The sequence below is a fragment of the Blennius ocellaris genome (assembly GCF_963422515.1).
Source record: "Blennius ocellaris genome assembly, chromosome: 9".
In the NCBI taxonomy this organism is placed as follows: Eukaryota; Metazoa; Chordata; class Actinopteri; order Blenniiformes; family Blenniidae; genus Blennius; species Blennius ocellaris.
The window spans coordinates 10,089,141-10,103,247 of NC_137658.1; the positions used below are offsets into that span (position 1 = coordinate 10,089,141).

The window sequence follows — 14,107 nt, forward strand, 5'->3', positions numbered from 1 at the left end:
ATCTGAGAGTGGAACGTAGAATGAGACGCCGTTCTCATCCCCAAATGGAACCAGGATGTCAGATGAGCACTTTAGTAAAGATGTCCTCAGATCACATTCACAATAAAGCTTTCATATTTTTTATAAATATTTTTTTTCTATATAGATATTTATATACCTTTTCTGTTTATTTTCACATCTGTTTCTCCCCACATTGACAATGCGCTACAGAAAGAAAAAAGCGCAGCCGCGTCTCAGGAGTGGTAACCCATGACAACGTGCAGCTAGCTCGCGCAAAACATGGCCGCCAAATGCTGAGAGGGTCCCTCGCACATGGACGACTCTTCCGACACGTCTCAGGAGATGCCGTTGAAAACCTGTTTGCCTTGCCACTTCGAATCCTTTTCACATTAAATATTTTGTTGATCTTTTGAATATTCGACTGGCCAGCGGTTACAACACAATGCTCCACAAAGGAGAGAGAGAGAGAGAGAGAGAGAGAGAGAGAGAGAGAGAGAGAGAGAGAGAGAGAGAGAGAGAGAGAGAGAGAGAGTGAGACAGTGAGAGAGAGACAGAGCAAGAGAGAACCAACTAGCACACACAGGAGCCAGAGACCTCCCCCAGTCCAAGCCGTCTCAGACACAGAGAGAGAGAGAGACAACATCCCCCCCAAAAGAGAAGCGAAAGCTTTGCCGCTCGCTCACGGGCGCGGGCACAGGCACGGGGCTTGTGGGAGGGGTGGGTCAGGGGGCCAGCCGGGGCCGGCCCTGCAGAGACAGGAGGACAGAGATGGGCAGGGCCCAGCAGAGGACAGACATGTAGCTGTGGCTGCCGCTGTGGAGGCCAGGCTGGGAACTATAGAGGGAAGGTTTACGTGAGGACATCTTGGGGTAGCCGTGTTTGGGGCGAGGCATCCACTGGATCAGGATGTTGCCGTTCTTGTTGAGGTCTGATGAGCCCTCTGCAGAGTTACAAGGAGACAGTAAATGATTGGTATGGATGGCAGGGCGGGACAACTCTTTCAATGAACTTTTTTCATGCCATCTGTGCTATCGTAAGGATGTGATGCCGGTAAATTCACTACCAAAAAGTTTGCTCGCTTTCGCTGCAGCATCCTACTGCGATCGGCCGTTCAGTTATGAGTGATGTCTGCTGTTCATGCTGAAACAGTGTAGGTTACTTAGAAATGTATGTTAAGTGCATTGAAAAACTGGGATTTTTCTTTTTTACACTTTGCAATACCATCCCGCAGGGTGTATTGGACCCCGTCTTGGCCTTGGGTCGTACACCACTGTTTTACTATTATTTCATTTTCTTGGTTCCAATGGCCTCGTAAAAGTTGACAGCTCATAAAAGTTAATATATTCCACATTGTCTGCCAGCATCTCAAAGAATATATTTATTTGTTTGCTCCTTGTTAAGCTCCGGGAAGATACTTCTGCTGGTTTCCTGTCAGATATTATCCCATAAGCCCTAAATTTCACTTTTATTATTTCAGATTTTTTTTAAGTTCAGACATTCACATGTATTGTGTGACATCATTTATGGCTTGATGTAAATGTGGCTGGTTATTTACAAGGTCAAGCTCACTCAACACTTACTGGGACATGGTTCCAAGCGACAAACTCTGATGGTGTCTGGCTTGCTATCCAGACACAGGCCGATGGTGTTGTCCCTGGCGTGGCACAGTGCCTGTCTCTGCTGGGTCCCATTACCACATGACACTGAGCACTGGAACCACAAAACATGTACACACAGCATTGAAAAAAGTGTCACAGGACCAATGGTTTTCTCAGAGGTTTGTTACAGCTGCCAATATCTGACACACTCCGCATAAACCTCACCTTATTTCCTTTCTATGTGAAGCATAATATTTACCTGTGACCATGGTTCTACCCTCCACTGGGTGGGGCACGAGTGTCGGTTGCAGGGCCTGCGGGTTTCCGGACGGTCATCGCTGCAGTGTTTATTGTGGATTGAACGTGTGGTATTGTCATCTAAAAACTGGACACAGCTGACCGAGCGGATTTGTAGCCCGGTCTTTCCGCACGGTTTGCTGCAGTTCTGCCACTCCCCAGTCACCCAGCTGGATGATATCACAGGAAAGACAAAAACACAACTTTTGAAGGCTTTCAAAATATTTTAGGAATGAGTTGACATTTGAATGCAAACACTGTCTGAACCCCCCCAACTAGTTACATTCTTGAATAGGATTTTGACGGGTAGTGTTATTCATGCGTCCACACGTACATCGGTGGAGGACAGGGCTTCTGGTTGCAGTCTCGAGTGTCTCGCCGTGGTTTTATGTTGGATTTGTTACAGTAGCTTTTGTGAACCATCTTGCTGTCAACCTTCCTTCTGCAGCCGTATCGCAGGTACTGTTTTCCTACAACAAAAAAGTTGGGTATTTAAACAAAGGCAACAGACATAATGGTAAGCATGCTCAAGAAATATAAGTGACCTCAGAGACACAGTGGCATTGCCCATAGCATCTCCCTTGCTTTACTGTACCTCCACCACATGGCTTGGAGCAGTAGGACCATCTCTTAGGGGCCCACTCATAGGCACTGTCCTCAACCAGCATGTTGTCCACAATGGCTGAGTCACTGTCCATATCCATCATGTACTTATAAGACAAATTCACATCCTCATCCCCATGTAATTTCATCTGTAAAAAGACAGATCATCATAAAACTTTGTTTAGAGAATAAGAGACTATAATTCAAGACAAAAAGAAATCATTGCGTAATTTAGAAATTACTTGTGTATGAGTGCCATCATATAGTCGTCTGGGAGCCTACCATGATAAGGATTCCATGTCTGAGAGGGCCGGTGGTCTGAAGGGTCTCCTTGTCATTGTCATTCTCATATTCCCACTCTATGCCCTTTTCTATGACTGAATGGGTTTCTGGGTAATTGTTTTCCCCATTCAGGAAGAACAGTCCTGATGCCACATTTTTAACAGCTGTCGACAAGAAGACAAGGAAACTGAATAAATGTGTTCGGCACATGAATGTAAATACCAGGATAAAGCACAAACACATGTTAGTGACCCCAAAAAAATACAGAGTGAAAATACCCAGAGTGTGTGAGGTGGCTTTCAGCTCTTGGATCAGTAAGTGTCGTGCTCCTCTGGGAATTTCAAGAACTTTGAGGAAACCTGTAATGAAACACACATTTGGGTCGTGTTGTGCCAAAAAACCCAAAAGCTCATTTTACAGTTTCCTGACTAAAAAATCTAAGCTAATCCTGTAAAGACCTCTGGTTCATCTCAACCACATATCCTCGCACAGTCTCGGTCACTAATACCAAAACCATCCGATTCTTGGAATTTTTGCTATTGTGATGTCGGCTTGTCCTGACATCAAGAGTTCAATAACATTAGCTCATAAAGTGAGGTTTGACGTAACTTCTTGGCAATGCACACATGGAAACATGTCAGCGCAGCTTGGTCTGAGGCTTCAGGCCAGTTTTACACAGTCTCCTCTAGAGGGCGATGTTTATTTAAACATGCCAAAACAAAGAGGAGAAGCTATCAATATTCAAAGAAGAGACAAGGGCCTGCAATTTCGCCTGTGTTTACCGGCATGATAGACACTTTACTAACAGGCCCAAATCAAGTCTGTTCTCACTGAAAATAAGTCATAGTAAATGTTGACGTGTTTACTTTGTTTCTTGGCGTTGCGTGAGATGATGTCTTTGAAGGTTTTGCAGCTTGAGCTGTCCCCTCCACACACTCCACATTTATCCTCCTGCTTCGAGGAGCCCACCACACCGTCGCATCCCACTTTCTGTGGAATGACAACATGGAAAGTTCACCACATGTCGATCTGAGCACATGCTCAGTGTCAGTTAGTCACAGCTCCCGGGCCTGGAAACTCACCGCACACTCCCCGCGGACACACACACTGTGGGGGTCTTTGTATGAGCAGCGTGTGCCATCCTGGACCATCCTCTGCATGAAGACCACGTCGCGCGTCTCCTTGGACTGGCAATGCAGGTGGCAGCGTTTGTTAGCTGGAACAGAAACCATAAAGGCCCATTCACAATGGCGGCAACTTTTTTTTTTCTTCTAACGACTGTCAGACGGCCACACTCGTGAGGCATCATGATGCTCTTATGTTTACAACTAACGTGATTATTATTTATTTATTTTTTATATGCTGAATGAGCTCTCCATGAGTCAGCGCTAAACAGTGTCTCATTGTGTTTGTCTGAGTGAGTCACACTACAAGTCTATGAGCCCCGAGAGACAAAACCTGGCAGATCGTCCCAGTGAGAATGAACACTCCCACTTCATCACGTTTATTACAAATGGCCACAATCCAGAGACCTTGTCTTACAGAGCTCTGACACTAATAAACAGGTGGCAGACACACAGCTTCTCAATTGTTTGAGGTGGAGAAGCTGATTTCTGTCACAATAAACTGAAATACGCACACAAACAATTAATTTCTTTGCCAAGGACATTCATATTATTGGAGCACGTGTCCCTGCCATATAATGTCATAGAGCTCACTCTGCTCAGTGCAACATCTGAGTAAGGACAGTCTCGTGCAGGTGATACACAAATACAAAAATATACAAAAATACATTTTTAAAAGATTAAAAGCCTTCCATAATCTGTTATTTGCATAAAAGTGGGATTCCATCTTGAGTATAAAACAGCTGCATCATGATATGCTTTAAAAAGGAACATACTCAGGGTGATTAAAGATTTGCATCTGGTTTCATATAGGAATGAAAACAAAACATTTGCTCTCAGGCTGTCATAATTTCATTTGCACATAATAAACACTTCTTGGGAAACTGCCCACTGCTTTTATTTTGAGAATAGAAGCCACCACGAGTGTATGGGTTTCCTGTAATGTTCTGGCAAATCAAAGCCTGTCTTCCGAGACAAACTTAGGGGGAAATCAATAATCAATTGTTTAGACTTTTAACAACCCATGGCTATATTCATATATGGGAATCATGTGAGGGAACTCCCCCATTTCAGTCCTTGACAATAATAAACAAGGTTTCAACCAACCAGTGTCATACTTAATGTTTTTTATTTGTATTTTCCAAGAGTAGATTAGATATCTATTTACTCAGGAAAATACCCAAAACAGTGGCACAAAACAACAATTTGTCACACAAATACTACAATTTCACACTCTGTGCAGTCCCTGGTTTCTTTCCTCAGATCGTCTGAATTTTGGAAGATGAGAGAACATGAATGGAATTCAATTTCACCTCCTTGTACACTTTGTTCCTCTCACATAAAAACACACATGTGCCTGTTCACTCATGCACACACGCACACGAAAAGTAATTTGCAATTGACAAAGGTTTTCTTGAAAATATGGCATTTAGAAGCAATAAGAACGACGGAAAACAATTTAGCGAGGCCCCTCTGAGCTGACTCTGCGTAGCGTGACCTCCGTTTAGACAGTGAGACAGCTCAGCGCTTTTCTCTGGGGCTGCCCTTTAGTGGGATGATAATTCAATGTGTATCAAGTAGGCAGTGACACCTCCACTTAGAGACATGGTGGATCTGACGGCATCACGCTAACACGCGCCTAAATGCACCTTTAAACTTATTCGAGAAAATTTGTCTCATTAAGTTGAGAACTTCACACTTATGTCATGTTGAGAATTTGATGAAAATGGAAGAAAAGATGGAGATTTAAATGACATCACGAGAGGGTGGAGAAGACACCAAGTTCAAAGAAGATTCTTTTTAAAGAGTTTTTCAAAGACATGGGTTGTTTTTATTGGAGGGTGTAGTCATACCTCAAAGCTGCACTCAAACTCAGAAGGACAGCCAGATGTCAGTGGCCAGATCCTTCAGACACAAGTCCTCCAAATCTGAACCACTTTCAAGACTGTTTTCTTCCTCTATTTGGCTTTCATCTACATTCACAGCTTCCCCAATATGTCATCATGTCCCTACCAGAGCGCTCCCAGTGCAGCGGATGGACTCACGGTCAGGGTGTTCATAAGGCAGCCAGTGGTGCTTGTTGCTGTGGAAGTCGAAGCGTGGCTCCCTAGCGTGGCATTGTTCCTCTCGTGGGTCACTGTAGATATCTTCACATTCGTTGCTGTTGCACATCTGGAATTGATAAGTCGCCCCCACGCAGGTCCGGCCTCCGTTGGCTGGTCTGGGAGGGGAACAGGGCAGATAATATCACTTGTGGAACACTTTGGTTGTCATCTGAACCTTAGACATGTATTCACCAATTTTGATGAAACCCTCTCAGAAGTGAAATGTCGTCAAAACCTAAAGCAAGTCCAATTGCCTTTGAGACAAGTTCTGTGGATATCGTGACCTGGATGACTGAAAGTCCTCACAGATTTATTGGTCTTGTCAATTGACTACTAAAGATCCCTATAAGTTATTAATGAATGAATTAATAAAAAATACAAAAAATCATATCATGGTTTGAATTAATTGAAAGTTACTCATAAGCACATTGGCAATTCCGTACCTTGGATTGTCACAGTCACGCGTGCGAAACTGTACTCCTACGCCACAGGTGCGGGAACACTGGCCAAACTCACTCCATGAACCCCAGTTTCCATCTTGCTTTATGATGTCCGGAGTCAACCAGATGCAGTGACCTTTAAAGCAGTGCTGCACAGAGCAACAAAATAAGACCAAGTTCTTCCTCGAAAACAATGTGCCGTACCACAATTCTGTATAGTGTGAGGGGTGTAAATATAAATACCTTCCCATTACCACACATGGTTCCATCAATGGGTGGTCCTTTCTTGGTCTTGCAGAAGAATGGATTGTCTGGGTGGCTACACCACAGCTGTTTACATGGGTCAAATGTGCGATACTGTGGGGGCACAGAGACAGACACCTTCTCACAATCAAACGCCATCAGACTGACATTAATCAACAGGTCAACCACCATGAAGCTGGGATGAGAGTGAACACTGAATAAAGGAAACAAAAGTATAAATGGGCAGAGAAATAGAACAATAACAGTAGCCACAACAGCATTTAACCCCACGATAACACCAACCTGGTACTGACAGTGCACTGTACACTACGCTCCACTGAGAAACACACAGCCATTCATGCAAACTCAACCAATGGATGATAGAGAGACAAGACTCTCCTAATGACGTAGCCTAATTTTGTCACAGGGGAGGTCAGAGGTCAGAGGGCAAAAAGGTTTAGAAGCCAAAAGGTGAGGTCTCAGTGACCTCTAAAATGCCGATAAACACAGATCAAGGACCAAATTCTCCTGATATGATGAGGATACCACCAAGCTGACCAGAAGCCCTGTGTCTAAGGGGGCATGCCCTCCTCCCTCCTTTCCACAGACTTCCCAACCCACCATGACCCCGCCGACCTTTACAGGTCAGAGGGCGACTCACAATCCACGGCTGGACTGTGGTAGGTAATCACCAGTTACATCAGGCTGGAGGATCCTAAAAGCTGAAGTGAAACATGGAAAAACAGCCTCTGTTCTGGCGAGGCCCAGTCCTCTTGGATGGGAAAGACATCTTTCCAACCTTTTCCACTCGTTTATAGTCTTGAGAGTGCCAATATAATGAGGCTCTTCCTGCCAAAAGCTGCAGTGACTTAACACAGATTTGCAGGAGCTCAGTTTGGTACTGTTCAACTTCTGGACTGCACCGTAGCCGCTGAACCAATGAACCAGTGAATTGACATTGTTTTGATCAATTTTATAGCCACTATATCTCAAAATAGGAGCATTTTAGAATCCTGCAGACTAACATCCAAAATATGACAATGGATCGAACAGAGAAACAAAGTACAGTCAAAGAAAAGTAAGGAACCACGTTACAAACAGTTAGAACTTTTGGGGACAAGTAGGTAAAGAAAAATCTGAGAAAATAAATGACGGGCCACATGTCCTCCAGGGAGATGGGGTTACCTTACCTGCGTTCCTGACTGCCCCGCCTTTTGTAGCTGAGGGGAATGAGTTTGACAAGAGAATAGAGGGTAATCTAGCAATGTGTGCACAGCCCCTGAACAAGCCCCTAGTCAATCAAGCAATAGCTTTCCAACAGCGTGCCACAGTGGCTTCACACTCATGAAGCGGGTGAGGGTGAGTAGGGTAGATGCCTGGCAAGATGCTGCACCTGGGTGAAGCTTCTCTACTGTGTGTTGTTTTTGTTTTGTTTGGGTTTTAAAAAAAAAATCTTTTTATGTTTACAATAAACTTAGTGAGAGGGTCATGTAAAGGCACTGTGGTATCAAGACAACTGTAGTGATAAAATAAAAGAATAATTTATTATCTTTACCATTAATAACACAAAAAAAAAAAGAAATATCTATCAAAACCAATTACCTGCTTTTAAGCAAGATGTCAATCCCACCAGTGGCCGGGAGAGGAAACAGAGGACATCAGAAGAATGTGAATAGCTGTGTTTGTGTGAGTCTCATTTCATTACAGTGTAGATCAGAGATATATGTCAGTGCTCAGCTCAGTTAATGAGGTAAACCTTATGGCGCTCAAGAGATGTCCATAAAGATGTTTATATGACAATGCAATTCAGCAAATTCTGAACAAACTGAACATACTAAAGTGAAAATGAGTTTATCTCAACTCCAAAAATCATGATAAAGTGACACTATATGCTTTATGAGTGCGGATGTGGATGTGTTAGTATGTTTTTATGAAACTAGCTACGTTAGTGAAGCGACCCATGGACTTTGGTGATCTCTTACCGCGGTGCACATTGTGTAGCCCACACCGAAGTCAAAGCGACACTGTTCGTTCATGGAGTAGTGTAAGCCAGGGAGCTGAGGCAGCGACGGCCAGTTGTGGTCAAACGGGTCATCACGAAGACAGTCGTAGGAACTGCAAAGAGTCCAAATAGTTACGTCTTAACACTCGCAAGTCACTGTAAATCCATGAAAAGGGGAAAAGGGGATTTTTCAGGGTTGGATCATTCCCACTAAATTTTTGTCTGTCTTATTTTTGGAACTACAACACATATTTTCCTTTAAACCCTCAATATTTCAACAGTTTTATGAGTTGTCTGACTCCAGACAGAGAGATAGACAAAACAGTTTAGATTGAGCTTTTCTGAAGGTATAAAGCATGGCGCTACTATCCGTTGCCTTTTCACAATTATATTTTTGAGCAGGAAAAAAAATATTGTTAATTGTGATGCAAAAGCGGCCAAAAAGAAAATCCAAACTAGATGCAAATTCAAAAAACTGATGCCAGCACTGACCTTTAAAAATCTGGATAATGAATACCTGTCTCTATGGGCGTGTGTCTGCCGGTGTGTATGTATGTGTGTGTGTGTGTGTGTGTCCATGACTATTTATGACCGTTGTATTAAATCTATTTACAGACTCACATTATCTGGACTTTTTTCTTCTTCTTGCAGGGACAAAAAAAAGTCATTTATAGATATGGAGTTATTTTTAAACACACTTTTAGTGGAAGACGTGTTGTGAAGTTAGGGTAGAGGTTAATCAAGTCGTGATTTTGGTTAGAGGAACACTGCAGGAACACGACATGGGTGTTTGTCTCACTGAAGGTAACGTCCAAGCTCCTGCATGCTACATCTGGACCAGTGGAAGCGGTGGAAGGCGGCTTGCACCAGTGGAGCCATGATGCTGCCCATGTGCACCTCGTCTCCACAACGGTTTCCCTGGCCGTCGTGCTCCATCCCCAGTCTACACAGAGGAAGAGAATGACAGGCCGTGGTAATTCACTCTTTAGATATGAGGTGACCACTGGACATAAACTGTAAGAAATCAATATGGTCAATTTAATAACTGCTCTGCCGATCTTTGCTGAAACATGCCGGTGATGGTACCACACTTACACATGCCCGGTCTCGTGTGCCACCACAAAGGCTGAGGAGAAGCCGTCCTCGTGGTTTAGAGTGCAGCTCCTCACCGGGTGGCACATGCCTGTCACTGGCGCATAACCTTAGCAACCGGGAAGACAGAAATAGTTTTCAGCAGCCATAGACTTACTGCTGGGACAAACATCAAGAATGACAGAGATAAGCAAATAAGAAACCGCTTAAAAAAAAATCTAGTGTAATAATTTCTTTTTCATTTGCTCATTTGACCTAGGTTCTTTACACCAAGTGCACAGACGGTTTATAGCTATTATTAAATTTAAGTAATTTTCCCTGGATTTAATTTCTGTATCATCGCAAATGAAAATTCACACAACTGTACTATTACTGATATTATATTCAAGTGTACACACACACACACACACACACACACACACACACACACACACACACACACACACACACACACACACACACACACACACACACACACACACACACACACACACACACACACACACACACACACGTATTTGCATTGATGTGTCTAATCCTAACCCTAAGCCGTCGCCTTCCACCCCTGCGTATGCCAATCTTCAACTCCCTGTGTGCTTGTCTGTCCTGCGCTGCCTTTAATTGTGGAGCTGTGGCTGGCCCTTCTCTGTCTATTGATTTTCCGCTGCTGAAGGCTGAGCCCAAGGGCAGCTGAAGGGCTTCTGGATAGCTAGGCCACTGCCTTTAGAGGCCTTTCCCCTGGGCCTGTGTGTTAGCCTCTACTCTGCTGCACAGAAAACCACCAACCACCAAACCCACAGTGCACTATGCAGCTATATGAGGTACAGGAAGGAAGAAGTGAGTTTCCTATGTGTACTTAGGAGTTTTAGCTTCTGAAGAGGGTGCTCGTGCATTGTGGATTTACTGTGTTTACTGCGTGTTCGAGAATGAAAGCTGTAGATTGTGTCCTTGAATACCCTGCATGCCGGTGGGGCCGAATTCCTGTCGCGTCAGGAAGATGGCATGGTCATGATGCTCAGCATCCCCTGTGTCTTGCTTCTGCTGCAGGAATGCCCAGCGACAAACATTCTCCAGACTCTGCGATGGATTGCCAAGTTCAATCAGACTCATGGACTGGTGGGGAGAGACAAACACACGCACACGCACACGCACACACACACACACACACACACACACACACACACACACACACACACACACACACACACACACACACACAAGTAGAAGAAGAGCACAGTGTTAAGGTGATACACAAATCGGCGACTAAAAGAGCTTCTTATTTCACAAGAACTACAACATTTTATTCAACCCTGTAGGGGGCAGTGTCATAATGTTTTATATAAAGAGTCAGCAGATCTTGGAAATTGCTGAGGTGTAGAACACACAACACACACTCGAAAGGATGCACAGCACTTAACTGATGATTTCAATAATAAATAGACTGTTAATGAGCTCTGCACTGGTAGTTAAAGATGTGCAATACCAAAATTATAAAACCAATCATCCATGATCTCTCCAATCCTTTGTATTCACCTTCACCTCTCATGCCCCTCTTCAGTACCTCAGCTCATCGATCTTCTCTTTCACTGCAATACTCTTCCATGTGAGTATTTGCATTTCTGTCTCCCACTGCTTCATTTTGTCAGGTTTTACATTTGCTTGCCGTTTTCGCACTCGCACAATGCATAGTTGAATCAAGCAGCAAGCGCGTGTGTAGTGTGAGTGAGCTGCACCAAAGACATATGGCCTGCCTCTGCACACATGATGGAGTGTGAAGTCTGCACTCCGCGCAAACTCTTTGGACAGAATCGACTGTACATGTGTGTGATTTCTCATGTTCATCAGTTCCCTGTGTGCATGTCAGTTCAGTTTTTTTTAACTCTCTGAAAATGTGCCCATACTGGGATTGTGTGTGTGTGCGTGTATGTGTGTGTGTGTGAGAAGAGAGAGAGAGAGAGAGAGAGAGAGAGAGAGAGAGAGAGAGAGAGAGAGAGAGAGAGAGAGAGAGAGAGAGAGAGAGAGAGAGAGAGAGAGAGAGAAAGAGAGGGTGTGTGTGCACGTGCACATTCAGGGTCACATAGCCAATCTGCAGGCTGTCTGGGTGCAGCTCTGTTGCCACGGTAATTGGGAATGATGGACAGCCAGAGCTTGGGCTGGAGCTGCATAGGGGCTGGCCCAGAATGACCAATGTAATGTAACATTGTGTGTGTGTGTGTGTGTGTGTGTGTGTGTGTGTGTGTGTGTGTGTGTGTGTGTGTGTGTGTGTGTGTGTGTGTGCGCGTGCGTGCGTGCGTGCATGCGTGGGTGCGTGTGTGTGTTCCCCTCAGACTGGAGACATGTAGTGGGAGGAGAGAAACAGATAAGGCTCTAACCAGTATAAGTGTGTGACAGAGTGCCTATCCAGCATGAAAACCATTTGTTTCATCCATTGGGGCAATCCCTTCTCGCTCTCCTTTTTTTTAATCTCTCTTTTCCCTGCCCATCTCTTCAGCACCGACGCAAGGATAGAGTTACAGTCAGGAAGAAAAGGATGCAAACCCCTTGTCCGGTCTCTCTCTTTATGAATGAGGGAGGGCTATCATTGATTGTTTATCTTTGCCTGGACTTCCCAGGATTCTGTGCTGCAGCCTACTGGGAGGAACACTGATTGCATAACGGGCAGAGTTTCTATGTGCTTTGGTGCTGAACTGTGAAGGCGTGCGACTTGAAAACACTCCCGTGGGACACTGCATGCTTTTAGTTCCTCTTTTGCTCAGTCCACTGGAATAACAGGCTCTGGGCGGATGAGTGTGTCTGTGTGTTTGTTTATGAGTCCGTGTGTATGACTTGGCTGTGCTTAATGTAGGTACTTAAAATCTATTGTAGCAAAATCCCAGCATGGAAGACAGTGCTGATAGAAAGGCAAGGCATCAGCTTTCCAGGAACTGCGTCGAATGCAGTCAACGTTTGAGTGCAAATCATGACTTGCAGGGTCTTACCTTGCCATAGCCCAGCATAATAATCCGCACCAGCACCACATTGATTTTTGCCCCCAAAGAGTGGTCGTGGTAGATTTCATTCACCTGGGGTCACAAAGATAATCACAGGAGAGAAAAGGAGTTTCAGCAGCGGACACTGAACATTGCGGAAAGAAAAGAATGCATACCTGCAATAAAAGAGAAAATTGGATGAGTTCGTGGAATTGTTGGGTTTTCTTTTCTGTGCTGTATTTGGTGCTATACAAATAAAGTTGAACTGATTTTAATCTTTTGAAGGAACTAAGCTGGCTTTATGTAAAAGTAATATAGGATTATTAACTTGAATATTTCCAAGTCGTTTTTTTTTAATTATTTACTCAACTCTTCTTGTGAGATTTGTTCAAACACACAGTACATGTCTACACTGAGTGTATGCATTTTATAGACAGATACTAAAGAAACTTTTTTATATATTTCTAATTTGCAGGTGTCCTAAAATATAAATGACTGAATCACTGAATACTTTTCTTTTCCAGAGGGCAAATACTGAACTGAATGGCTTAAAAATTACTCTTTTTTTTTATTTTAAACCCATCATAATTGATTTAGGCAATATTGACTTACTAATCATAAATAAATCCATTAGTTACACATTTTAAACCTGTTGTGAAGGACGCATCGCGGGATAATGATGAAATAAAGAAAAAGCCAAGGGAAGCGAGTTGCGGACTGAAGTTCCCACGAGGCAAGACAGTGAAAGAGGAGACGAAGAGGCAGGAAAGAGGATTTTCAAAAAAAGACAGAAAAGAAAGGTTATAGGAGAGTGCAAGGAACTCAGTTTCCCATGAGCACTGATGAGGAGGAGATGAGGAAGATGCAAAGAATAGCGAGCCTAATGCAAGGAAACAAGGTAATGTGTGACAGGGGAGATGCGGAGAGCACTCTTCTGGCGCACGCACACACAAAACCAGAGAGAGAGAGAGGGAGAGGGGGAGGGAGAGAGAGAGAGAGAGAGAGAGAAGGGAGGGAGGGAGGGAGGGAGGTAAATTGGCACTGGAGTTGAGGCCTGCTGTCCTCAGTGACTGTGCGCGGCGCCTAATGAGGCAAAGGGATGTAAAAACAGACAGCCATAATGAGATGGCTGATGGACATGCTGCGGAGAAGGAGTCTCTCGCACGCACGCACACACACATACACACACACACACACACACACAAGAGGTAGAGAGATAAGGAACAAAACTGCAGACACATCCAGCAGGAGAAAGGTATGGGAGAGGTAAGGAACGCTGGAGACAGAGAGGCAGAGGGAAGAGCCAACAAAGCTGAGCACACAGTGAAAGACAAAGTGCTCAGGACAGAATG

General features: G+C 44.2%; 1 protein-coding gene across 1 annotated transcript in view; it reads right to left on the bottom strand.

Moving 5' to 3' along the window:
* The window catches only part of LOC308134397 (A disintegrin and metalloproteinase with thrombospondin motifs 2-like), a 122,204-nt gene that overhangs the window by 5,600 nt on the left and 102,497 nt on the right, over positions 1–14,107 (bottom strand). Inside the window, exons 5-21 of the mRNA XM_080502111.1 lie at positions 12,765–12,848; positions 10,743–10,899; positions 9,790–9,895; positions 9,494–9,637; positions 8,675–8,807; positions 6,693–6,806; positions 6,453–6,598; positions 5,950–6,125; positions 3,863–3,996; positions 3,647–3,770; positions 3,059–3,139; positions 2,781–2,944; positions 2,491–2,647; positions 2,230–2,365; positions 1,858–2,065; positions 1,581–1,710; positions 854–940 (exon numbers count right to left, since the gene is read on the bottom strand). Of these exons, the coding sequence (XP_080358237.1) occupies positions 854–940; positions 1,581–1,710; positions 1,858–2,065; positions 2,230–2,365; positions 2,491–2,647; positions 2,781–2,944; positions 3,059–3,139; positions 3,647–3,770; positions 3,863–3,996; positions 5,950–6,125; positions 6,453–6,598; positions 6,693–6,806; positions 8,675–8,807; positions 9,494–9,637; positions 9,790–9,895; positions 10,743–10,899; positions 12,765–12,848 (2,281 nt within the window). The remainder of the gene's footprint in view (positions 1–853; positions 941–1,580; positions 1,711–1,857; positions 2,066–2,229; positions 2,366–2,490; positions 2,648–2,780; positions 2,945–3,058; positions 3,140–3,646; positions 3,771–3,862; positions 3,997–5,949; positions 6,126–6,452; positions 6,599–6,692; positions 6,807–8,674; positions 8,808–9,493; positions 9,638–9,789; positions 9,896–10,742; positions 10,900–12,764; positions 12,849–14,107) is intronic.